Below are 26,514 nucleotides of genomic sequence, written 5' to 3'. Positions count from 1 at the left end.
AAAGTAAATCCAAGGCGGTAGTACGTTTCGTTTGGTTATGCTTTAAAAATTGGAAAGATTGCCCTAAAAAGCGCAGAAATTACCTGCTAAAGTCTACGAAGTGTACCACTGGCCTATCTCAAATGTACTTTGGCTAACTTATAAACTTTTTCTCGCAGGGGAGAACTACAGCCGACCTCAGAGCGAGATAAAAGCGTCGACACCGGTGGAGAAGCCCCCACCGCCACCACAATCGGCACCGCCACAACTAACCGAACAGGCTAAAATGGACGGTAAGCCATTAAGCACGCTTCAATAAAAAACGCAAAACTTCCATACCAAAAGCATCAGCAAAACCAAATGAAGTCAACAAAACAAAACAAAAACCAAACCAGAAAAACCAAAAAAAGTCAAATCGCTTTTACAAATATTTATATATTAACTCGTATTTAAATATATGTATCTGTATATGTATATGTATGTATCGCTACTCACAACCATCATCAAAAAATCGAAAAATCGAATCATCGTTAGCCAAACTCCGACTTCTTCAAATCCAAAAACCAAAACCAAAAAACCACACCAGCAAATCAAGCCAATCTCGATAAGCGTAAATATAAAGCAAAGTTCCCCTCTCTCTGTATCAAGCCAAAAGCAAATTGTGCAAGCCAATGCAATCACATAGCGTACCCGAAACCGTAGATCCTTGCGTAACATAACGAAACACTATTTCCAAAACTATCTCCCCCTCCCCCCACCCTCTCGACCACTGCCATACCGCCAGCCTGGAAGACCAGCAGTCCGACCACCAGTGCCGCGATCTACGGCAAAACGCTGACGCCCCATGCCACGCCCACCGGCCAGCCGGGCGGGGCGGTGCGATGCATTGCAGCCCAGGATCAGCCGTCCCAGCTGCCGGATCCGGCGATGTCGTCCTCCTCGTCGACGGGCACGGCCTCCACCGCCCGGACAACCGCCGCCGAGGTCCTGGAGAAGGCACGCGACCGATTCGATCGATTCTGGGGCAGCAGCGCCAGCAAGGAGGAGAGCGTCTAGATTCCGCGTCCTAGATCCTAGATCCTAGATCAGGTACTCAGTGCTTTTCAAGTGCAAAATGTATTCCCCCGGGCAGTTAGTTGGCCCTTGAAAGCAAGCAATTATGATACGTAATAGACGTTATGCAATACCTAATCATATACACCATTTATCCTATCTAAGAGCCTGATTCCACTGCGACACATTTCTCCATTCCAAGTTATATTTTCCAATACATCATAATATTTTTCAAAAGGATATTATTTTTTGTTAATCTTTGATATTGTCAATGATTCTTTTACTTGATCCAATTTATTTAAAACTGTAGAATTAATAAAGTGTCTAAGTTATTATTGAATTTTTATTTACAGTTTCTGTTTTCCATAAAATGTTTTGTTAAAATACCAAATTCTATTGGGTCTAAATTACTAATTTTAAACATTCTACTACAAAATTTAAATCCTAATGATAGAAAAATATGTCGTAATGAAATCGGAATGTAAGGCGAGTCCCGTTTAGACTTGGCTTGATCCCAAAGTTAAATTCGCCTTTGGTTTCCTAGTTAAAGTGCTGCAAGCAAATCTAATCAGGCCAAATGTCATTCAACGACACGAGCATTACACCAAAAATTTATTTATGTAAGACACTTTCACTGCCTCACCCAGACAGAATAAAAAACCAAGCAATGTTGTATAATTTGCAATTAGCCCAGAGAACTTTGCAATATTTCAAAATCATCCAATCATAAAAAAATAAATATTTAAATGGGACAAACATCACCGCAAAGACCCGTCCAAAAAGTGAGGCCATTCGAAAAGAGATATACTCACATTTTTGTAACTTTCATTAGTTGAGCAACCAAGCCGTATATTTGGGTAATGCATAAGGTGATCTAAGCTAAACCGCTGATCCGTCAAATACCAAAAGTTGATAATAGATTTTGCACATGAATTACAAAAGGGAAAAATACCAAATACGACAACATGATGTTAAGTATAATTTAAGATACATTTTGGCTAATAAAAATTAAGGCAATTGATGGTTAAACAAAGCAACACCAAACAGAAAACACCAGAAAACATACTAATACTACACAGAATATGCGAAAAAATGAGATTATGCTTTGAAAAGCTGTGAAACTAGTTTCAGACATGCCTACATTTCTTGTATAACTATTACGTGTATGTGAAAATGGTCGACAAACCGAAATGGAAATAAAATGATCAAACAAAATGGCGAAAGGCCTAATCGATTAACTTATGTTTTGAGTAAAGTTAGCGCTGAAATGATAATGACAAATGCTTCCCGAAGGGCCATAGCTTTGAGAAAGTTGATGCAATTTTTACAAGCATTTTGTTGGATTTCGTTTTTTATATCTCTCAGTGTAGACAGTGTTTCAGTACAAACTAAATACCAATTAAAACTCAGTTTAGCAGAAACTTTTCTTTCGCGTAGGTGAAATGCTTAAATGTTAAACCTTTCTATGAAAATACAGGAAAAGAAAAAATCGTGTAAGCTGAAGTTAAAATTTCATTACCCATAAGTTGTGTGATTAACTTCAGTATTGAGCTTAATTGTTGCTTGCCTATATATATTTTAATATAAAACTCAAATAAACATAACAAAAAAAATTACGAAGGAAAATAACGCCACTTCAATGGTATTTATTAAACAGTTGAGTATTTTTTATATGTTTTTCATGAATGGACCCGTTTGTTAGTTGATGAGTTGATCGATGAGTTAATCACTGAATCTTATAAATAGTTACCAATTATAATGCATATTATGAAGTGCCCCTGACAGAAATTGTTTACTACGCTCAGTCTTAGAATTGTCACCGATTCGATCCATTCAACTGCATTAGTTAGAAATAAATAATAAGCAAAACTAACTAAACTCTGGCAATCTCTAAAATACAAAAATAAAAAATAAAACAAACAGGAAATGCACACTCACATACACAAACAGAACTATATTTCCAGTTACAGTTTGATAAAAAACAAAAATAACACAACCGAATGGTAGACTCTTGAACTCATTTAGTTTTAAATATCGTACTTAACAAATTTTAGGCAACTTTAATATGAATCTACTTAAGAACGAACTTGATATATATTCTAGCTTGTTTACAAAAGGATATGAAATGATTAATAAGACAGAAAAAACATTAACAACTTATACCCCCAAAACGATTCCAAAATAGGCGCACGACAAAGGCTTTTTCTTCAAAAACAATGAAACGGAAGAACCGATTTTTATAAACACTTATATGAAAGTCAAAACAATAAGAATTTTCCATTTTCGGTTCACCCACAAAGCAAAATATTAAATGACACCAATCAATTAAACAACAAATTTTAAAAATTGACTTTCACGCCTAAATGCGCCTACAATTTTAATGAATTAAAAAGCCTCATATGAAATGCATTAATAACAATACAAACCAATTGATAATTTTTTCTGAATTGTCATAAAAAGGCACACCAAATAGCCTTCATAGAAATGCTAAATAACACAATATAATATAACTATAAATGTACTTTGGAAAAAGTGGCCGAATCATATGACGGAGGACTAATTGAAAAAATAAAATAGAAAGCGAAAAAAACAAGTGATGGTAAAATGATTATAACATTGTATGAATCGAATAAATGAAAAATGCATATAAACGTTTTAAAATCTTTGTTTTCATTTGGAAATCAGCTTAATCTTAATCTACTACAAAAATTGTTTCTTGTCTTTAGAAAGTTGCCTCTAAATATAGAAAAGTTCTAAGTTCAAAGGCGATATTTCTAAATTTTTGAAATAAATTTTTATGAGTGTATAGTTACAGTTGCGAAAAGTAGCACCACAGGTTCTAAATTAAGAAATGTTTACATATTTAGGGCTGCTTTATTTTAAATTCTATTAAGCAATAACAAATTTTAAAAAGTCGATAGGATATTTCAATTTATGTCTACATAAATTTTTTGTTTTAATTTTAATACAAAAAGACAAAATAAAGAGGTCGTAAAAAAACTTTTCTATTTTTTTGAATACATTGTAGATTCTTATGACACGCTGATATTTCTAGATTTCTAGATAGCTGTAAAATGGCAAACTAAAATTCCGAGCCATCAAATTTATACATATTTATAATTAGGACCAAATTTTGTTACAGAACATAGATTTGCTAACCCCAAGTGAGTGTACAAATGTATTCCCCCAAATCGTCCTATTTGTTTTTTAAATAAAACGAAAATGTCTTGTTTTTGTTTTGCTTTTATTATTGCTGGTATTAGGCTTTTCTCAAAGAAAATGTCTCTATTATAATTGATGTATTATGTTTAATAGGAAATATTGTTGCTTTATGGTTTGTTTTTCACTTAACGGTATTATCGGTTTTGTGTTTTTATTTGGATAGTTCTGCATAGACAGTTTTTACATTTGCTAGTTTTTTTCTAGGGTTTGGGAAGTAGGAAGTTTGAAATTACATTATTAAGATATATTGTAAAACATTTATTGCTGGTAAATGGTTTTCATAGGCATTACCTATTTGCTGATTGTAGACGAACTATTTATAAGACTTTTGTTGATTTTCCATTGCACTTCACGAATTACGTAATTTATTATTTTGTTGATCTTAGTAGATTTTATTACAGGAATGTAGAAAGCTGTTATCACAGTTTTTTGAAAAAATAACAAAAAATCAATGAAGGGTATGACTAGAGGTGGTATATGAAGAATGGGCATTGCCGATCAGATTAATCCATTAAATATTTAAATTATACATGTATTTAATTGTCTTATGATGTTTTTTTTAAATTTTGGTTTTAATTACTTTAAAGTTTGCTCGAAAATACATGTGTCGAAAATTTTTCGAAAAAATGTGTCTTCAATTTTTAGCATTGTTTTTATGTTTTTTATTTATTATGAAAAAGGATTTCCAATTATTGATTTCTCGTTTTTTATGTTTTATCTAGTTTACTCATAAGCGTAAGTAGTTTCTCAAATATGTGTCAAAGTATTTAGAAATGATAGGGTTGCTACTGGTGCAGTTGGAAAATAAGTTCGTGGTAGAATCACAACAAATCAATCGAGTTGGTCTGGGCTCATTTATACTTATATATCAAAAAATATAATTTATAGACGTCGCTCAAGAGATTTGTTATAGGCTACTGCAGAGCCATTTCAAAAACTCACTCAACTGGAGGCAACTTGAGCAAACATTTGAAGATGGGCCAAAACATACAGGTCATATTAGATCAGTGGACTGCTAAACCTACTCATATGCAGCTATATTTATATGTTCGTATTTATAAAGAGAGATAGAGAGTAACATAATTGATCAAATTTAACGTTGACGTTTATAAAAAATTTAGCACAATTTTGTTCCTAACACTTTAACGTTTTGGATAAAAGTGGTTGGTTTTCACTTGGGTTCGCTTAAATATAAACAATTAAAAGAATTACCAAAAAGGTTCCGAACACCGGAATTCCGTGTTCCAATGCTAGCTAAGACTTTACCATATGCTTGTATATAGTACCAAATAAATTTTTCAGGGGTCCAGCATCCGGCACCGAGACCCCAAGGCTCTAACCTAAACTTATTTTGAAAAAACGTCACGGACTTAACAACTAAATTAATTTAAATAAACAAGTTAGAGTTGCTTTTGGTTACCACAAAAATGACACGTTTAACAGACTTTTCTTTGCTGCAATTACGAGAGTTGGCTCCCGTATTTGCATTAACATCATTAGCATCATTTTGATTTAACAATAGTGGGGAAACATTTAAAAATAGTTTCGAATATCTTCTTTAAGGTATATGTATAAGTTTAATTTATATATTGTTTAGATTGGTTTGGGTCTGCAGTTTTGGTTTAGTTTTTTGTAAAATTTAAATTGCTTATAAATTTAGAATCGATTTCATTGGGTAAGTGGGTAATATGCTTTGTTTTTTGGATTCATCAGCTTTCCTTGGGAATGGGTTATTCAATTTCTTTAATATAAGCGTAGGTTGAAGGTTAAACACTTAATATCTAACTGCAGTTACCGGTTTGGTTTAGTATTCGCATGTGCTACTACGCTTAAATTCGTTTAACTGCCAATTGTAGTTTTCTGCAATTTGACATACGTATACGAAAAACAAAAATCAATTGTAAGTGCTTTTCGTTTTTGTCTCGATTTTACATGGCCAGGAGCTGAAAAAATGTACAATTCTCTGCCAATCAAAAGTTGTTTATCGAGATAATTTGTCTGTTAGGTATTTAAAGAGAATCTTTCGTTTTATCGTCGCTTTCCTCGAAGATTTTACTTGTTCGTTCGCTCAATCCATTCCCCCTTTCATTTGTCTTGTTAGCTAAGCTAGCCTATAAATTAGTGATTGTTGTATGCATTTTTGTCCCGCATTAACTTAACATTCCCATTGATCGCATCTCCATATATTCCCCCTTCATCTCTAAGAGCGCGATTCGAAGACTAACTTGTTTGTACTAGCCGGTAAGGAAGTCCCAACGGGAAGTCTAGTTCTCGCTGAGATCCTTGATGGCCTGCAGTATTCGCTTGACGTGGCCCACTTTGACCACGCCCAGATCCTTGAGATCGCGCCTCCCCAGCGTGAGCAGCTCCTTGCCGCGAATGTCGTTCTTTAGGAAGCTGTCCACGTACTCGGACAGCTGCATCGTTTCCAGCCAGGTGACCACTTCGTTCACGCTCCAGTTGTTGGCCGCCTCGCGAGTGTTGGTCAAAGGTGGCTTAAACGCCTGCTGCCCGGCGGTTGAGCCGGAGCGTAGTCTCACCCAGAAGGGTCGCGACTTTCGGCGGCCATCGGACTGCGGAATAAAAATCTTATATAGTACTTGTAAGATTTGCAAACCATTTTCCAACTCACCTCCTCGTTGGGCGCCAAAACATTAAAGTAGGCCCTTAGCTTGCCGTCGATGCACTTCTGCACGGAGCACTTCTTCAGTTCCATCTCCATGTTGGCCAACGCCGCGCTGAGCTTTGTCTCCAGATCCTCGCGGAGAATCAAACTGTGGCCTCGATCGCGGAGCAGGGTGCAGGCATCGTCGTACAGCTGTCGCGAAGAGTCGATGACCTCCACCAACTTGGTGCGCAGTGAAGGACCTTCGAGTAGCTTGCCCTGCGGATGGATGGACTCCAGGGCCTCGCTGGCCCGACAGGCCACCTCGTAGAGATCGTGCTGCAGAGCTGGATGCGAGATAATCAGGAACTTGACCCACTTGACCAGCGAGCTAACGGCCTCGATGAAGTTGAGGAGCACGTAGCATTCCCGTTCGGAGATCACCTCGTCCGTGGAGATGGCGTGCTCCGAAGCTGTCGAAGATGCGTCCCTTTGGATGGAGATGCTGTGCTGGCGCTGCTTCTCCTGCCAGCTCTTCAGCGAAAGCTCCAAACTCCTGTTCCGGCACAACATCTGCACTCGGTTCTTGTGCAGGATGCGGATCATTCCCGGAGGCTGCAGCCAGGCCTCGCCGTCCACCTGGATGGGTATCTCCTCGTCGCCCAGGATGTTGATCTGCACGCTCTGGCACTGGGCGATCCGATGATGTTGCAGATTGATCAGTCGCGAGGCGGCCATCTGGACGGATCCAAAGACGGCCACCACTTCGAGGACGCGATCATCGAAGCTGGGCGGCAGAAATATGTCATCTTTCTTGCTGCTGCCCCAGAAATTGGTGCCTCCCATGAAGCTGGGTATGTTCAGGATCACGATTCCCTGCAGTTCCGGCAGCGGAATTCTCTGACCATCGCACTCCAGCTGCACCCGCTGCTCCAGATTCTTGCAGGTCTTCTGCAGGAGCTGCTTGGATCCCAGTACGCCATACCACATGTAATTGCGAGCCCGGGAGCGACATTTTTCCGGGTGCTCCTCCCGCTTGTTGTGGAAGTCCAGCGAGATCTTGGCATCGATACCGATGCCAAAGTAGTTGTTCATCACGCACTTCTCATGGTAGCCGGCCAAAAGGGTCTCATCCGGATCCATTAGGGGACTCACGGCGGCGCAGAGGGTGTCGGCATTGGCCAAGAGACACTTGGATATAAAGCCACCACCATTCGAAAGATCTGGGGAAAATATAAATTTATAAAATTAAAAAGTTAAAAGAAATTTAATCTAATCTAAATTGATGGATACTAGGGTCCTGCCTGAGTACACTTGAATTGACAAACAAGTCAATTGTTGAAAATAGAGTGAGTGAGTTCAAGTGAGTTAACTTGGATCACTTGTTTTACTTGATCACTCGTAAGGCTTAGTACTCAACCCAACAAAAAGTCGTCCAAAACAAAAAACTTCATATGAAAAACAACGTCAAAAAATTTTGTTTCATATGAAGTTTTTGTTTTGGACGACTTTTTGTTGGGTTGAGTACTAGCCCTAAGGAAAAACAAGTGATGCAAGCACAGAATAAAAGTGAGTGGCAGTGATAGAATCAATAAGCAAATTATTTCGGTGATTCTAAAATATTTTATTTCTATTTATTTTATATATTATCACTTGTTTTTCTTTATGAAAAAACATGCGATCCAAGTTAACTGAAATTAAACATTGACTTGTCAGTTTAAGTGTACGCATGCAGGACTCTAATGGATACTGAGAAAAGAGTTGTACAGTTCTTACTTGGCCAGTTGGGCAGTCGCACCAGGGGATTGATGATGGGCAGCTTGCGACTGGTCTCCTCGGTGGGCGTTTTATCCTTGTCCTTGCCTCCCTTGTCTTCCTTATCCTTGTCTCCGGAGGTTAAGTGATCGAAGCCGAATAGAGTGGAGCCCATAAACAAGCTCGACTTGGAGCCCTTGAGGGTCTGCAGATTCGGAAGGGCTTCGTTCGGCTGCAAGAGAGAGGCTTTGATCAGTCGCGGAAATGCAAAGTGAGGACAAGTCGAGTACGTGTCAAAGAGCAACCGGAAAGTCAGCACTAACTACGATACAAAGAAACATGTGGATGTGATCGAGTGTGACTTTGTGTGGGTGAGTGTGCCAGTTTTGGGTGACTTGCAAATACGGCGCAGGGTTGGTAAGTACTTTTCGAGGGACAGAGCGAGACAGAGAGAGGTACAGAGGCGGAGTGAGTGTGAGTAAGACAGAGCAGAGGAGACAGCGCACTACGTAAAACCAACAAAACAATAGAAATCATAGATGGTCGGGTTTTAAGCAGAGGCTACGTGTGTCTGTTGTTTTTGTTTAAGTGTTGGTTAACAGAGTTGTTTACTTATTGGTTACTTTGCAACACTACTCAAAAGCGAACTGACGCAGGTGCTGAGGATCTGCAACTGGCACTTTAAATAGACGCTTTGTACAGAGGGATAATCGATTTTAAAGACTGTTAAAGACCCATTACAACCTTGCAACTAAAAAATATACTAATAGTTTTCAATGGCAATTTGGATAGTAATTATCTGTATTATTGGGATCGTCATAAAATTGTTAGACGGACATTTCGATGGACATACTTAAGTTAAAGACGATTCATATTTGTATGAATCCCTTATGCAATCAAAGGATAGTTTAATTTTGCTGTTGTAAGAGGTTCCCTTCGGTTAGCCCGAAGATTTACTCGTTTAGTCGGTAGTTCCTGATAGTTGGACTTGCTGGGGAGTTTACACATCGAACGAACGAAGGAACGCAGAAACGGTTTGGGATCAGAACAGAGGGAGTGGGGAGGGACCGGTGCCCGAGCACTTAGGATCCCGCCCCGGATTTTTGGACTGGCTTACCAGAGGAATCAGCGGCCTGATAAGCGCCAGGGTGGCCAGGCGAATATCTGGCTCGGCCACCACAAAGAACCGAACACTGAACAATCCGTAGCCGCGCTTCGTGGCGATCTTTTGGTTTTTCTTCTAAGAAAATGTATTTAGAATGACTTTGCTTTTAAAAATCGTGTTTAGTTTTGTATGTTATCCATTTACAATATGTGAATATTTATATTTTATTACAATGAAATGCTTAAGCGTGTCTTTGTAGTGTAGAGTTTCAGTGTTGTTTAAAAATATCTAAATCAAAAGCTCATATAGTTGAATGAATTTTGAAATACGTACCAATTGTTTTTGTGCTTTTGTAAATCATATACATGGTTGTTTTATTCGGTTTTGTTTTGTAGTGGTTCAAATTACGGTTAACTGTCTAAATTAACTCAGGTAACTCAAGAGATCGGTGGAAAATAAAAATCGTTACATCAAATTGGAACCACCTTGTACGGTTTCAGATAATTAAAATTGTTTTCCATACTTTGTTTGCGGCAACTTTTAACTTAATGTATGACCAAATAAAACTCCAAACTATAATAATCAAAAAATTTGTTTATTACTAACCGCTTTTCAATTTACGTTTCTAATGAACTCTCCGAACTTTATTCAAACTCGTACGAAATGTTTCCAAACAAATGAATATTGTAGGTATAAGCTGCAAACTAAAAGTACGTGAGTACCTGGAACTGAATCCAGATTTTTTATAGAGCTCCCTGGTGGTTGGTGGTTGACTGGGATTTACTTGTACGAACCATTACCTACAGTCGCTGTTGTTAGTGTGTGGCTGTATGAGAGCTGCATTCTGCACTTGCATTTGCACTTGACACCAATTGCTCGCCTGACACAATCGAAACTCAAGAACTTCGCCATTGCCGACGATGCGGTGCCAATTTGGATCGAATATACTGCACGCTCTTAGCTAAAGTAGCACAACTCGAAATTGACAGCTTCATAACATTTTATACTCAAAGAAAATATCCTTTTTTGAAACCTCGTGAAGTAATAACATGGTTACTTTTTGTTGCTATTAATGTGGCGCATATTATATCAAAGAATAAACTATTTGAGATGACTACACTCAGGAAACAAAATTCCTTAATTTAAGTCCATTGACCTTGATTTAAGGAATAATGGCTTTAAAATGGCTAACAAGTCTATACGTGGACTTAAAAACTTTCATCCCATATACATTTTAAGTCTACATGGACTAAAAATGGACCTAAGGCCACTTAAAATGTATGTGGGATGAAAACTTTTAAGTCCATGTATAGCCTTATTTAGCCATTTTTAGTCCATCGTTCCTTAATTTAAGGAACGTGGTAATTTTTTTTTCTGGGTGTAGCAATCACGTTTTGGCATGCCCTTTTATTGATATTAAATCTATCTAAATCAAATGTGTTGTGCCACTTTAGCTAAAGGTGTGCAATACGGGGTCTGGTTGTAGAGAGACGTTTGGCAGTAGGTGACTTGCTCGTGGACTCACCTTGAAGAGGCTGCCGCAGCTGATCCTGCGGCTGGCCGCCGGCGAGCTGCTGAGGAAGCGGGCGTGCTCCGGATCGAGCGTCAGCTGGTTGGGATTGAAGCCAGAGTGCCGGCGGTCCTTGTCCTTGTCGAACTCGCGGACAGCCAGACCGGGGGCGTGGCTCGAGTGGCGCCTGATCTCGGAGGCGTTCATGGCCCGCACCCCCAGCATTCCGGAGCAGCCCATGGACACGGCCATGGCTCCGCCGGAGGAGCCCGGCAGGAGCGAGACCGTGGGCTTGATGGAGTCGCCGCGCAACGGCGTCGGCGGCCTCACAACAACACTTATCTGTGGATAGTTGGGATTTACATCATCAAAGGATTCTTTCTTACACGACTCATCAAAAGTAATGCGCTTTACATCTTGTCCATGGCCCGATTTCTTCGTGGGCGATGTCGAAGTGGCCAAGATCGTATTGGCCTTCATGCTGCTGTTGATGTTGCGCACAGTGGCATCAACGTCTTGTATTTCTATTTTGATGGCCGTCTGCGTGGACAGCTCGTCCTCGCTGGTGGTGGCCAGTAAATTGACCACTTTATTCGTTGGCGTTTGCTGGCCCTCGGGGTCGTCGTTATCGTTGTCGCCGCTTCGTTGTTGTTCTAGCATTAGCTGCTGTTGAGATACGATTTCAGTGGTTGTAGTGGGTTTGAGTTTTTTCAGTGAGATGCGCTTTTTGGGACGCTTCATCGGGAGCAGGATTTGTATTTATTGATTAGTAGTCGATGGATTTTGTACATTGCGGGTTGGTTTCAGTTTGGTTAGTTCGATTTTGGACGGGTTAATATTTGGTTAGATGTTGGTTGATTCGATTGAACAGCCGAAAAAGAAAAGTTGAAGAAAGAAGCAAACGTAGAGCAACAAAGAGTTAACCATAAGTGGCCATATCTCAGCACTGCCGACAACCATACAGAACAACTCTAGATACGCTCGATACATATATACAAACTAGACATACGGCTAACCCAACCCGATCGGCTGAGATACCTACCTTGAAGCTCTGACGCGCTATATCGTTACCTTCCACGAACTGCGCCAGGCTGCAGTAGCGCGGTGGCTCCCGCATCTTCTGGTCGTCACATCGATTGTCGATCTCGAAAACGATATTCTCGAATCCGAATTGCTGGGGATTATCATCGCTGTCCATTCGCGCCAATCGCGCGATTCGAGGCGGAGAGGAGTTGCGCCTTCGGGGATGGGATTGGGCGCGGCTCAAGGCGCTCAAGGACTTTTTGCGCGGGGGCTTCGGTGGCCCAACGTGCTCCGAGCAGAGAGTGGTGGTGTCGTCGGTCAGAGTGTTGTCCTGCAGGGCATAGGTTATATCGTGTCCCAGTACCGAGCTGATGTCGTCCATGATGCTCTCGCCGGGCATGGCCTCCGTTTCGTCACTGGTCTCCGGGGAGTCTATATGCGTGAAATTGCTAGCGTCCATATTCTGTTTGAGAAGGAAGAGGCGAATTACTAGAAAGTGGAAGAGGGAATAATAAATTTGGCGCCCCCGGGTGGACATTTTTATAAATTTGCGTACCTATATTACACATATCAATCTATAAGGAAACTGATATCCACTCTTTATCACTTTCATGTCTCACCTGAATAATATCCCCCACGGTTTGTCCAGCGTCCTGCTTGTCGAATATTTCGGAGGCCACGCTGCACTCCTCATTGCTAATCGCCGAAAGAACATCGCTGGCCTCGCCACCCAGATCGTCGGAAGAGGACTGCTCCTGGAAAGATAAAACAGAATTAGGTAGTCATCGCGGATATAAATCTCTTCGAAGGATGGGACACGTACGGTGGTGGTCTGTGCATCGGTATCAATGATTGTTATGCTGGCGCTTGTGTAAACATTTTGGGAGTTGGGGGTAACGACAACGCCGGGTACCTGCAGGTTACAAGTGTGAACCAGCTTCTCGGTGGGCATGCTGTCCTCCTTCTCCACACATTTGTCCTTCTCCTTGTCATTCTCCACCTCTTTTTCCTTTTCCTTGTCTTTGTCCTTATCCATCTCCCGGGTCATATAGTAGGTTCGCTCGAAGACCTCGTGGGGACGATAGTCGGATAGGGGGTCAACGATCGGTTCACCAGTGTGGATCGGCACCCTCAAGAAGTCGACTTTGCGCTCGTTGGGGGTGTTGTCGCCCCCATCGCTGCTGGGTGACAAACGATTACCGGCATCATCGATATTGGCTCCACCGGTCAAGGACATGCGACTCCGTCGGTAGACGGTCTCCCCATTGGCACCCTCCTCGATCTCCTGGATCACCTCCACTCCAGAGCTCCTTCGACTGTCCGCAAATTGCCGTGGAGCCGGCAGATTGATGCTGTTGAAGAAGCTCTCGTCCACGGAATCTCGTCGTGTATCGGGCAGCGGAGAAATGCAGGTAAGTCGGGACGTTTCCATCGTGGGCGAGATAATATTGATGGGTGGGATTATTGGCAAGGGGGAGCTGCAGGGCGTCGATTCCCCGGAAGTGTTGGTGGGTAACTTCAGGGCTTCGAACGGTGTGATCGATAGCTTCCGCTGATAGCGTTTCGGACGTCCCGGTTCCGAGTGCTCCACCACATTGTAGATGGCTCGCTTGACGCTGTTGGCACGGCACTGGAGAGCCTCCTTCTCGCTGGAACGAAGGGACCGACTGTTCCTGCGCTCCTTTGTGTTAATCTGGTCTTTCTCCGTCTTTTCGATTGATATGTTTGGATTGCTGGATGTGCGGAGGTGAAATTAAGAAATAAAATGAAGAAAACAACTAGCGTTATCCAACTATTTTTCTATCAGGACTACATCTTCCTAGAGAATTAGAAGCTCATTGAAATGACTTACAGCAGAGAGGCGCTGGAGCCTGGTGTCAGCGGAATACTTCTCGCAATGAGACTCCTGATGGTGGCTATCAAATCGTCGCCGCTGTGGGCTCCAATCTCCTCCTCCTGCAGAGCATCCAGCAGCATGTTGAGTTTCTGCTTGAGGATGTCGCACTTGACGGCCAGCTGTTCGTCCTCCTTGTGGTGCTCCGAGATGCGGACCACCAGATCGTCAATGGTGTCGCAGAGATTCCGGGTGGAGCTGATCAGGGTCTGGGTATCGTTGGTTTCCACTATGAAGCGCAGGTGGTGGTTGGCCGACGTCACCATGCCAGTGAGCATCGCTTCCTGCTCGGTGCTGATCGACATCTTGGGCGTCTTGGGCACGGGGATGGCCTTTTCGAAGACCATGATGCTCCAGCGATCCAACATCTTGGTGCTGGCCGACTCGTAGCGCTCAAGGATCTGCGGCAGGTGGGTGTCGTCATCGCAGCTGGAGCCCCAGCCCAAAACCCTGGCCAGATCGTTGCCAGTTCCCAAAGGCATCACCGCCACCTGACATTGTTTCTGTTGGGGTTAAAAGAATATAACGAAAGAATTTTGTATTAATTATATTTTTATCTACTTTATAGAAAGTAGGAAAGTAAACGGTTTTAAAAATTATTTAATTTGCTAGGATTATAAAAGAACTCACGTGCATATTGAAGCGATCGATTTCGCTGAGCACCCAGCCCACAGATCCGTCGCCCGAACAGACCAGAATGCGGAACATCTCAAAGTGCCGGAAGAGCCTCAATCCCAGACTCGGACCCGTGGAGATGAGATCGAAGACCTGGGCAGGATTCAGCAGCTGCTTGAATCGTCGCAGGAACTTCACTCCTTGGTTGTCCCCAGACTTGGAGTTCACGAAGACCAGAAGGGGCGAGAAGTTGCCCCTGGGACTGGCCACATCCCAGGCGTCATCGGTGCTGATGGAGTGGACACTGGTCGGCGGAACGACGGACAGCTTGGCGGGACCAATGGGACAGGCCACCGCCATCTGGGGACGACAGGCCACGTGGACGGTGGCTCGGCACCAAAGGCACCTCCAATCCTGGAGCCTCAGCACCGATCCGCAGGTCTTCTTGCAGACGGCGCACATGGAGGACACCGGGAGGTTGCCCTCCATCCACTGGTGCGGCATGATGATGCCATCCGCCTGCTCGATGATGTCCTTGCCCACGCTGGCCAGCGTGGTCCACTTGCAGTTGGCGATCGACTTGGCCGCACACCGCTTGTGCACCTTGCACTTGCACACCTCGCAGCTGAGTCCGTGGGAGGTGACCCCGGACAGGGCGTCGCGGCACACATTGCAGTAGGTGGGGCGGGCGTGGGAGGTGGCGTACCAGTGGTGGTGGTTCGACAGGATGTCGTGCTGCTCGATCAGGAAGCTGTCGCCACGCGGCCTCTGCGGCGCCGTCGCCGTCTTCAGGCCGCCCAGCCAGTCCTCCATTTCGCGGCGGGACTCGGCGCAGAGCACCAGAGATCGAGTGGGTGTGATTATCTGTGGAAAAAGAAAAAATCCTTGGCTAACATGGGTTTTCTTCATAGCAGCGAGAGTATACGGAATGTGGTAGGAAAGTAAGTATCATTAGCGGTTCCAGAATTTTGCTATGGAGGTGGTTATGCCAGGTTATGCCAAGTTATGCCAAGTGATGAGAAATTGACAACTTTATACAATTGCTAAGCTAATCTAGATCAATCTTGGTTTATCTCTCTCCACTTTTTTAGTTTTAATTATGAGAATTCGACAAATTTCTTATTAATTTTATTTACAGTATACCAAAAAAAATCGATATGAAACGTAGATCGATTTTACATTATTTAAGATCAATTTTAATTTGATATGTAAATTTGACCTGGTCGAAAAGGGTATTTCATGTAAAAACTATATGAGGTTTACATGGCCATATCGATTTTACGGGAACATCCTTTTTTTGTGTGTAAGTATAAGTTAAGAAATAAGGAAGATCACAATAAAATATTCGCATTTACCAACACTGATAGAATGATAGCTTAAACCCATTGCCCATTATGGATTGCTAATTTTGTGCCAAACTAATTTGCCCTTAACCCGCAACAGGAAGATGTGTACACTCGCGACCCGCTTATTTGTTGTGTAATCAAATGAGGGTTTATTATGTATTTTAGTGGCCTCATTAATATGCTAATGCTGTGCATGTTAATGATAATGCGCAGACATCTGAGCCAGCCGAAGGCTTAGGGTCATGTGCCAAGCCTGTAAGTGGGACAAACCGCCGTGTAAGCTCGTTGAAGTGGCCATAACCCACCCACAAAACTAATATAGCCGACCTTCGGAGTTACCTCAGCGGATTATGATTCCGATGCTCCGTTGTTTGCCCCAGCCTTGCCTAATTTATGGGGCACATGTCCTTCTGCGATATTCATCCTTGGCTCTCTTTTTTTTACCAGTTTCCCTTTCATTTCGCTAGTTGTAATGTAACAGGGCGTTTTATTGACTTAATGAACTAGCAAAGTGTCTAGACAAGGTAAAGTTATGACTTTGTTTTTTAGCATCAATTCCAAGGGCCGAGCTTAATGAGATTTTCTAATTAACTTTCTGCCCCAAAGGGTGCCAGATGACTCCATAAATCAAGCATTCCAGGACGAAACTCCTGTCCTGTCGAGTTATGCAAGTGCAGTCGACTCAGTTGGAGGGCTTTGACAATGGCCAGTTGACATGCCAATGTCATGAGCTGACTCGACCTCTGGCCAGCAAAAGGGTAGGACAGTGGTGGAGATGTCATAAGCCGCACAATGTGCGGTTTGTTGTGACAGCCAAGTGAACTTGGGCCAATCGAGGCGAGTCGACTCGAGGCAAAAGAGGTGAAAACACTTGGACATCCCTCCACCAATAAATAGCGCTCTAGAAAGGTATAACTCGGGGTCAACCAAACTAAAAACCGCCGCACTAATTGCATTTCAAACGCATCAATTGCGCACCGGGCTGTCGGCCCAGAATTTCCAATCAAAGGGATCAGGCAACGGCCTGTTTGCATAATCAATGCTGCAATTAATGTGCAACCGCAACCGCAAAGTCATCATCACTATCCATCCTGGCACTCCTTGCTGGCCTTCGGGCTCATCCTGTTTTTCAATTAGCCTAATGTGCAATGGTTAACTGATTCCCAATGCACGTGCCTTTCGGCGTGGGCGGCGATGGGTGGCTGGGGATTTCCACCCATCCGGCTGACTTTGACGTCTGCAACATGGATTTGCTTTTAAGCGTAAATCCGGAGCGTGCGGTTCGTTTGTCGAAAGGCCGATCGGCCTCCCACCACCCACTGCCAACTGCCCTCCCCTTCACGGAAATTCTGGGAAATTTGTTGAACTTTCGTGGAAGCTGAACTGCAACTTTTGCCAGCTGCACTTTGTTTTCCATTGGATTGGTCATTTTAATCTTATTTTAATTCAATTTGGATGGCGGCTTTAGTGGCCTGATGGATGCTGAATTAGTTGGTCCTGGAATTTTAATTATCTCTGACCTTTCGGCAGCTGCTCGTGTTTTTATTTCGATTGCGTGGCAACTTTTAGTCCACTTAACAAGTCAATCTAAACTGTTTTTTAAATGTCAGGATAGACAACACAGCTTATTACTGATCCTTATTATTAGATTCAAGTAATTTTTTAAATTGCAAAACTAAATACTTTTTAAATTGTACAATGAACTCAATAAGTTGCAATCCACCTGACAAATATTGCATCATCGCCTTTAACAACAAGCTTGTTGTAGGATATTCTAGATAAGCTGTCCCCTCCACCCTTAATCACCATTTCATATTTCATTGGTGTGACTGTTCACTTTTTATGAGCCACAGACTGGCACCACTGAGCATTCACCAATCAGCGGACAAAACCAATCTGCAGAGTAATAAATTCCTGTTTGCCAAGACTCGCTCTTTGTTGACCCTTTCGCGGTGTTGGGTTGCAATTTTTCGCTCGTCGGACGCAGCGGGCTCCCACTTGCGAAAAAATAGAACCGTAAAAACGGGACACACAGCGGTATTAAATGGCACAGACAGATGTCGCTGGCCATCCTGCTCCGCAGGGACCTGGCAATATGCGAGGACTGGCGTTAACATGCAGGATCTTCTAGTCCTTTTTCACCTCCTGCTGACGGAAAAATATTCCAGCAAGCAGAAGCGTAAATTTATTCAATATTTCATAACAATCAATAAAAATATTTATGACTCTTGATATGCAAAATAATGGCAGCCCTCGCTTGCCCATGAATTCTGGAAACTTTAATTAATGGTGCGAGTCAATATAAATTGCATTCCAAAACTGATTTTGTTTAACGACTTGTTCTTGTGTAAACTGCCTTAACTTGATTGTTCTCGCCAAAATGGATGAGGTTTTCTGACGACTCAAGCATTTTGAAGCTTAGCAATTGGCAATTCTATCCATTAAGCTCGCAGACAGGCGTCACCCAAGTAATCGTATTAAATTCGTTGGCTGTGCACCGTACATCGCCTTCAGCTGCAGACTTGAGACGCAGTCGCAGACTCAGTCTCATCTCAAAATTCTCCAGCCGCGTACGCCAATCACAAAAATAAACAAAAACAAAACCGCTAAGATTCTGGCACTGTGGATGGGATTTTAATTTAAAAAAATATTCATGTCAGTATAGAAAATATAATCTTTTAAAAGAATTTGAATTTGTTAAAACGCTGGCTTTAACCAGAACCTAATTACATAAGACAAAACCATAATTTGACTAAAAACAGTTGCTTTTATCAATAATATCGTAGTACAGAATCTTTAAAAATATTTTTAATTTTATTAACGGAAAAAGAAAATCATAATGTAAATATTAGATACGTAAATTGTTAGTCGGGTTTTGTTAATATTGTTTAAAGCATTTTCTTTAAACAATTAAATTGTAGTATAAGCCTAGCTATAGAACATTTTTGTGATGCTATTAATTAAAGTACAATATAAAATTCCACATTTCTTTAAAGTATTTCTAAGCACCACTGTGCCGCTCCCACTCGAGTCGACATATGACAGAATTCATTACGGGAAACACCGAAGTGGCGCCCAAATATTCATGACAAGGAGCCACAAGGAGCAGCAGCAGGAGCAAAAGCAACAGCCAAATTACGCATACGCCGCTTTGTCCCCCAGCGAGCACATCAAAACCGTTTGGATGTCTTGCCCAGGCTCACATTTAGTGTGTATAGTATACGAACAGTAAAAGTACGTATTTCCCTGTCTTACACTTAGTATTCTAAAAAAGAGACAGAAATGCGTTACCGCAAAAAAAACGAGCGAGAACTTTTAAAATTACTTTTGAAATATTAACAACCTCCCTTCGGTCATTTGGCCAAATTGTGTAGTTGAAACTTCTACTTCCGTACAATGTATTTTTTTCAGAAATTAATTTGGGAAAGAAATTTTGAATTTTGCCCTAGTAAGTCTTTAAGGCTGTGAATATTTATTAGCTTTTGCTTATACTTATAATGACCAGAAATATTATTTTCTTTGTTTTTTCCTTGTTAACTTTACTTTTTTGTCTTTTCACTTGAAAGTCAAAGCACGAGTAGAGTGAGAGACACTGGGCTTTTTTTTGGAAGAATTACAAGCAGCGATTTTGATTTTTCTTTGTTTATAATGTTTGTTGAAAAGTTTAGTGTTTACTTGGATTGAGAGATCTTTTATTTGAGTTTTTCCAGGAAGAAGCCGAAAGTCGAACGGGAACAAAACAAATTCAAAGTCAGGTTAGACTATTAACACATTTGGTTTCCTTGTCTGGCAACTTATATATTCTTTACTGCTCTGTCTGTTTTGAGTTCTTTAGGAACGTCTAAAAGTTCAAGGACGAGGGATAGACGTTAGCCTGCTGGGTGTGTCACAATTACCTGGAACAGGGCTAACGCCATCACAAAGCAAATGTGAAATAATATATATTTTTCAACTTGTTGGAGCGCCTCAGGGGTGTTTAAGAAAAACGGAAAACTAATAATCCACTGCTTTGTGTGCTTTCATTTATTTTTCTTTTGAAGACGTTTCTTGGAAACCAACATGCTTTAATTTTATAATGTTTGCTTCAGCTTGAATAATAAACAACGGAGGAATGTCTTGCTAAGTAATAAACTTGAAAACATATGGGTGTCATAATGGGAATTATAAAATTAATAAACAAAAGCTGAAAATCTAGTATTTGGCTTTAATGTATTGATTAGCACTTTCCAAGAAACTTATAAATAAGTCGGCTGCAAGTGCCAACTTCTAATGAATCAAAAACAGGGATTCTCTGCCGAGTTCACTAATTATTCAGGCAGTGCCACATGACATTTAACCTTATAACTTTAAAATGGGAAAATTTAACTTTTCAGAGGCCCCAATCAGCTCAAATCTGATCAAACAATTAGACAATTGTTGATATTTCTGTCGTTGATATTTGCCAAAGAATAACAGAAAGCCAGTGCGGGGGAAAACTCAATTATGGAATTATTTGACGTTGTGGAATAACTTTGTTGACTGCTCTTGTTCTTGGATATCAATTAAGTTCTGGGATAAGCGACGAAAATTGCTTATTTTTCAAAATAAACTCTGGGGGCGAAGCAGCTCTGATGACTGGCAGTTCATTTTGTTCAATTTGCAGGGGGGACGAGCCAGAAGCTCAAATTGCGCATTACGCATACGCCGCGTGGTGTGGTGCGAATTAACAGAAGCCGAGTTTCAGCTTGCATAATTGATGCCGCTGCTTCTTGCTCCTCCTCGAACGATGTGTGTGGCGAAGGCAATCAATCAGCTTGATTGCTATTACAAATTCCCGGAAAGTTTGGTGGTCGAAGGGACGTTTTGGAGGGGGTTCACTTGAAAATTGCCCGCTAAGTGAAGTACGTAAATTATTGCTGTCACGCTTGATTGTCCTTTGTCGTCGATATTCGAATAGTTTGAGGTCCTTGATGATATGCAAGTGGTTGGCGTTAATTAGTCTCCCAGTGGACTACTTTCGAGTGCCGCAGTTATTCTAATCAATCTCTTACATAATTCAGAAACGAGTAATTGAAAACAGGGATGGAATAATGCCCTGCAAAACGAATAAAGAATAATGCCTTTTGAAAGTCACACAATAACGAAGAATCCGAACAATGACGGAATAAGGAACCATCTGAGCCCATTTCGTTTTGCATTAACCTTTCCAAGATTGATGACCGAAAGGGCAAAAGTTATGCACAAAGACGGTTGCCAACTGAGAGAATACGATTTTGTTAAATGAAGCGAAAGTGGAAGCAGAACCCAGTTGGTCCGGGGACACTAAACGTTATGAGACTCTCGTAAGTGATGAGAGGGCTCACGTTGTTTTCGCTTCCATGCAAACTGTAAACAACATGTTTTACCACACCGAGTACTTACATCGACAATCGGTTTAAGCCACGAAACACTCTGCGTCGGGAATTGGCCCACAATGCGCTTACCACTTACTGCACAAAGACTTAGTAAACCTTTTCTGTCATTGTTTATTTGTAACTGCAAAGTTTCGAGGCACGTGGCCACAAGTAAGATGTCGGTTACGTGCCCAAGATGCCGAACGCCTGTTTAAAAGGCTGACATCTTGAACGAAATAAGGCTTTAACAGCTACCGTCGAAATAAAAGGTTAATAATGGAGTCATACAATTTGGGGGTCACATGTTTCCTTGTGTAGGCCATGTTACCAATTTTGGATTTTTCGGAAGTCTCTTTAAGTTCACAGATAAATTATAAACCAATTAAATATATTAACTAAATTACTTTTATAAGTTCATAGCCAAAATTAGTCGACTGCTAGAATAATTATTTTATCGTTACAAATACCTTAACGGTGCAATTTTGAAATTCATTAGTATCATTTTAATATTTTCCAACCGTTTGTGGTGCAAAATGAAGGGAAAAATATAAAAAATATCATATTATCTTATTTAGGTATTTTTTTCACAGGGAAAAATGCAAAAAAGAATGCGCTCCTAGTTTTCCTGCCATATCTGTGCTCACATTCGCGAAGGCTTGTGTCAAACATGATCCGTTTGCACTTTTGTGCATCAAGATTGATGGAAAACTTTTTATGGTCCTTTCACGGGAAATTGGTTTTTCCACGAAAGTGTTTTCCTATACGTATTTTTATTGAATGTTCCGCTCATTGGCTTATTTGCTGTTATATTTTCGTGACGCTGACGAGTGCAACGTGGAACGTTTTTGTTTGCGGTTTATAGTGTCACTGACATTGTTGACAGGCACTCGCTGAGTTTTGAGTGCATTGCTTCTGGCAGGACTCTCGGCCCGTGGGCGGTCCTTGTTTATACAAAATTGAATTTACTTTGTATTCGACAAAACAAAGAAAAAATCACTTCAATTTATTTATTCCGACAGCGACAAAAAATTTCTGTATTTAACAACAACTGAAAGCTGACTAGCTTGTAGGGCTTTCAACCCCTAAAATTTGGAGTCACCTCCTTCGCTCGTTTAGATAACACCTTACATACAGAGATATATATATGCTCGAGGGTACTTTGGAATCACGCCAACAGCAGTGGAAACTCAACTGGCAGAAGACAATAAAAACGATGATGGGTACCGCCCTCGCTAATAACATTTTTGCAAAAAACTGAAGAGGGAAAAAGCCTTTTGGCAATTTCCCGTGTTAGGGCTACCTTATTCGCTCGGCTGGCAAATTTATTATTTATATTATATAGAGATATTATATATATATGGGGATTTTTATTATTGGCGAGGTTCACGCAATTGAGCAACAAGCTGGGCCCAAGCATTCCGCTTTCCGAGGATTTCCTATAAACGCTCTAATTTCCCGCATCGAATGTTGCGCATTCGTGTATGAAGAAGAAGCCGAAAATTTACATATATATGTAGGAGAGTGAATATATTTCGGGACTCCGACTGGCAGGAGTTCGCCTACTTATGCTAATTTAGCATGCAGCCCGCGTTGAATGTAAACATTTTGCTTCGATTTCTTTTGTTTTCCGTTTGACTTTTGCTTTGTTGCCCTCTTATTTCCCCTTTTTATTTGGCTATATAGAAATAAAAGCAAATTCTGAGTGCCAGATCCTTGGTTGACTGTGGTGTGTGTATGTGATACGCCAGACAATGACAAACAGGAAGTTCCTGCTCTCTGTCTTCAGGATATCAAAGTCAAGGCGAGACGCCGTTCCGATTCTTATTTTCTTTATCACACCTCTTGGAAAAATTTCGGGGGTCTGGGTCGGCCAAGTGCTCGCACATTGTTATCAAAAGTTTGCCAAATTAATAGGCAGTAATTCGTGGGCGGCAGATGGGCAGCTAAGCTAATTAGCAAAAATACCCAGAGGTAAATAAAATATTTAGCCCAGAACTCGAAGGGCAAACTTTTCACATTAAATTTTTATGGTTTTGCGTTGTTTAATAATGACTGAATGGATTTATGTCTCGTTTGACTTACCTGGAAACTATGATTTACGTTCTTGATGCCGCACTCGAAATAACACAAGTCCGATAGGTCGATATCGTCGAAAACATCGCACTGCAATGAAAATATTTAAAGAATATATTAAAATCCAGTCCGGGCCAGGATTAAAATGGAAATTGCAACCCTTTCCAGCCGCACAATATTTTTTAATTTTGTGGCAGAAATTCCTTTTGCGGCCTGCATCTTCCTTGGCCCTTGCTTAGCTTGGGAATGAGTTGGCACCGAGCCAGGTCAGAGGGAAGAAAAAATGAAAAACAAATATATGTATGGCACATTTCGCCTTGTCTTTGGCCTTAATGGAATGCTTAAAGCTAGCCGGCGGCTATTTTGATGTGGCTCAAACTCTCGGCCGGCCTTCCAACTTGGCTGCCCCGCAGGTCCTTTAGGAAATTGAAATGTTTCACACACACAGGCCGGCAAATAAATGGATACTTACCAGCCAACAAAGGCCAGCCCAAACACATAATAGAAATGTGACAATGGAGGGACCGTGCCGAAGTGAAATTCGAAACCCGAACACCGAGCCCCAACAGGAACCTAAACCCAATCTCAAGTCCGTCGACCATCGAAACGCCAAGGTTTGTGTACTCAAGTAGTTTTTGAACATGCCGAAAATTGGTTTTCTTTTGACTCAAGTGACTCAGAAAGTTTGATTTTGTTTGCGCCCCCAAGGTAACGGCGAAGGCTGCCAGGTAGGCAAACAAGTTTTTATTATTTTTATATTTCTGTTTTATTCGCCTCAATTCCCACAGCAATTAATATTTGATTATGGTCCTGGCCATCGCTCTGTGCGAACTTTAAGTGATCTAAAATCAATTTAATATGGCATTGTGAGCAGTGAGCTTACATGGTGGTTTTCCTCTGATACCCGCTAAAAATGTTTCTGTTTCTGAGAGTCGCAGTTGTACCTACGTGTTTTCCTTTCACGTCGCAGCCTTGGCATAATTTATTCATGTGGAGACAACTTCCTTGACTTTCAGGGTTCTGTTTTTGCGGAACTGTGTCAGTGGCAGGTTGCGAGCTCTTATTGAAGCCACCTTAAGTCTTATTATGACACCCAAACACTGCAGCTTACGGTAGCAAAACCGTTTCGGTTCCCAGGAATTTCGAGGGGAGTCACCGCATTGATTTCTGTGTCCTTCCGACGAAAATGCCACGAACTGGAATGTTCGCCAGTGTAATCATAATAAGTTGTTTTGGCACATAATTGATTGAAAACATGGCCATCACTCAAAACCAAGTGGATATGTATGATGGAGCGGCTTAGTCCGCCAGAGTGAGCATTACAATAATTAAACGTATACACAGGCAGTCCACAATCCCCACAGATACACTCCAATACTGGCGCACTTGGAATATACGTGAACTGCCGAGAAATTACAAGAGATTTTCGAGTACCCACACTCAAGGATTGAATCTCCTACCGCAGTCCTCAATTCTCGGTGAACGCAGGCTGCGAAGAGGGTGCGAGCATTTCGAGTACTTTTTCTCGGCTTCAACTTTAATTTCTGTTCGTTACGTACGTTCCCTTATAATTGTCAGTTTTCCTTTTTTTATTATACCCTTGCAGAGGGTATTATGATTTCAGTCAGAAGTTTGCAACGCAGTGAAGGAGGCGTTTCCGACCCCATAAAGTATATATATTCTTGATCAGCATCACTAGACGAGTCGATCTAGCCATGTCCGTCTGTCCGTCTGTCCGTCTGTCCGTCTGTCCGTCTGTCCGTCTGTCCGTCTGTCTGTTTCTACGCAAACTAGTCTCTCAGTTTTTGAGCTATCGGGATGAAACTTTCCCAAAAGTCTTCTTTCTATTGCAGGTAGTATATATGTCGGAGCCGACCGGATCGGACAACTATATCTTATAGCTCCCATAGGAACAATCGGAAAAAAAAAACTTTAACAAATTCTAGCTTCGGTGTTTTTTGAAATATTACCTTCTACTTTTGGGGATGTTATTTTTTAAATATTTCTGAATTTCGAATTAATAATTTAAAAAATCGGACTACTATATCATATAGCTGCCATAGGAACGATCGGAAAATTAATGGAAAAGAAATAGGAAATAAATTCTAGCTTCTTTGGTTTTTATTGTATTATCTTCTACTCTAGGATATCAAATAAAAACACCTCTTAACGAGGTAAAAAACTAGTGACGACCGCACCTTCAACATACAAAAGTTCTGATATCAACATTTGTGACGAAAAATTATTACACTCGTCATTAAATAGACTTTCTAATCTTTTCTCATTCGTCACCTCGTTAAGAGGTGTTTTTATTTGATATCAGAAGTTTTTGTTTGTATACCAGGGAACGTAACTGTTATAAGTTTTATTTTAAAAATCACACTTTAACAGTTATTTTCTGATTTGTAAAGTAAAACTCAAAGAATAAATGTTATTTTTTGAGTTTTATAATAAAAGTTGACAAATAACAGTTATTCGTCGTGATCAAAATAAAACTCAAACTTGATTTATGGCGATTTTGTGGGTAAACAAAATTTTAAAAAAATATAGGTATAAAATATGCGCGGTTGCCTTTTTTAACAAATTTTTAGTAAGTTATAAAAAGCACGGGTATTATGTTTTTTTTAATTATTTCATTTTTTCAAAAATGTCAAGGGAATAACTGTTATTCATAAAAATCAAAAAATAACAGTTATTTTTTGAGTTTTATTATAAAAATCAAAAAATAAAAATCATTACGGATTTGTAAACTACAATGGCTAATAAAAATTGTGGTGTATTTAAAAAATTTTTAGGACCCTTCTAAGTGCGTGATTTTTTTGTATGAAAAATTTACAATAACAGTTATTTTCGTTCCCTGTTGTATACATTTGCTCTCATAGGAGCTAATATATACATTTAAATTTAAATTGGTCAATCATAATTTTTAAACTATTGTATTTTAACAAATTAAGTTAAAAAG

The 26,514-nt window shown here is 40.9% G+C and overlaps 2 protein-coding genes across 17 annotated transcripts in view; one reads left to right on the top strand and one right to left on the bottom strand.

Moving 5' to 3' along the window:
• Positions 1 to 3,693, top strand: part of LOC108061332 (protein ENL) — a 36,848-nt gene extending 33,155 nt beyond the window's left edge. For 6 of the 8 annotated variants that reach the window (XM_044392521.2, XM_044392519.2, XM_044392517.2 and 3 more), the window contains 2 exons: positions 159 to 272; positions 764 to 3,693. In XM_044392521.2, coding sequence (XP_044248456.2) covers positions 159 to 272; positions 764 to 1,035 — 386 coding nt within the window. In that variant the 3' untranslated portion in view covers positions 1,036 to 3,693. Of the gene's footprint in view, positions 1 to 158 lie in introns of all 8 variants that reach the window. The other 2 variants (XM_044392522.2, XM_044392520.2) reach the window with 1 other exon arrangement.
• Positions 3,694 to 4,259: 566 nt separating this feature from the next.
• LOC108061404 (diacylglycerol kinase eta) overlaps positions 4,260 to 26,514 on the bottom strand; it is a 46,948-nt gene continuing 24,693 nt past the window's right edge. The window contains exons 3-13 of one of the 9 annotated variants that reach the window (XM_017147617.3): positions 23,562 to 23,642; positions 14,777 to 15,625; positions 14,105 to 14,649; positions 13,076 to 13,985; positions 12,873 to 13,007; positions 12,272 to 12,715; positions 11,245 to 11,895; positions 9,732 to 9,854; positions 8,636 to 8,846; positions 6,887 to 8,082; positions 4,260 to 6,827 (exon numbers count right to left, since the gene is read on the bottom strand). In XM_017147617.3, the coding sequence (XP_017003106.2) occupies positions 6,519 to 6,827; positions 6,887 to 8,082; positions 8,636 to 8,846; positions 9,732 to 9,854; positions 11,245 to 11,895; positions 12,272 to 12,715; positions 12,873 to 13,007; positions 13,076 to 13,985; positions 14,105 to 14,649; positions 14,777 to 15,625; positions 23,562 to 23,642 (5,454 nt within the window). In that variant the 3' untranslated portion in view covers positions 4,260 to 6,518. Of the gene's footprint in view, positions 6,828 to 6,886; positions 8,083 to 8,635; positions 8,847 to 9,731; positions 9,855 to 11,109; positions 11,965 to 12,271; positions 12,716 to 12,872; positions 13,008 to 13,075; positions 13,986 to 14,104; positions 14,650 to 14,776; positions 15,626 to 23,561; positions 23,643 to 26,514 lie in introns of those variants that run through there. The other 8 variants (XM_017147591.3, XM_017147545.3, XM_017147572.3 and 5 more) reach the window with 8 other exon arrangements.

Source organism: Drosophila takahashii, chromosome 3R (assembly GCF_030179915.1).
Source record: "Drosophila takahashii strain IR98-3 E-12201 chromosome 3R, DtakHiC1v2, whole genome shotgun sequence".
NCBI classification, from domain to species: domain Eukaryota; kingdom Metazoa; phylum Arthropoda; class Insecta; order Diptera; family Drosophilidae; genus Drosophila; species Drosophila takahashii.
The sequence above is the reverse complement of the archived record's forward strand: the minus strand, read 5'-3'. Positions and strand labels throughout refer to the sequence as shown.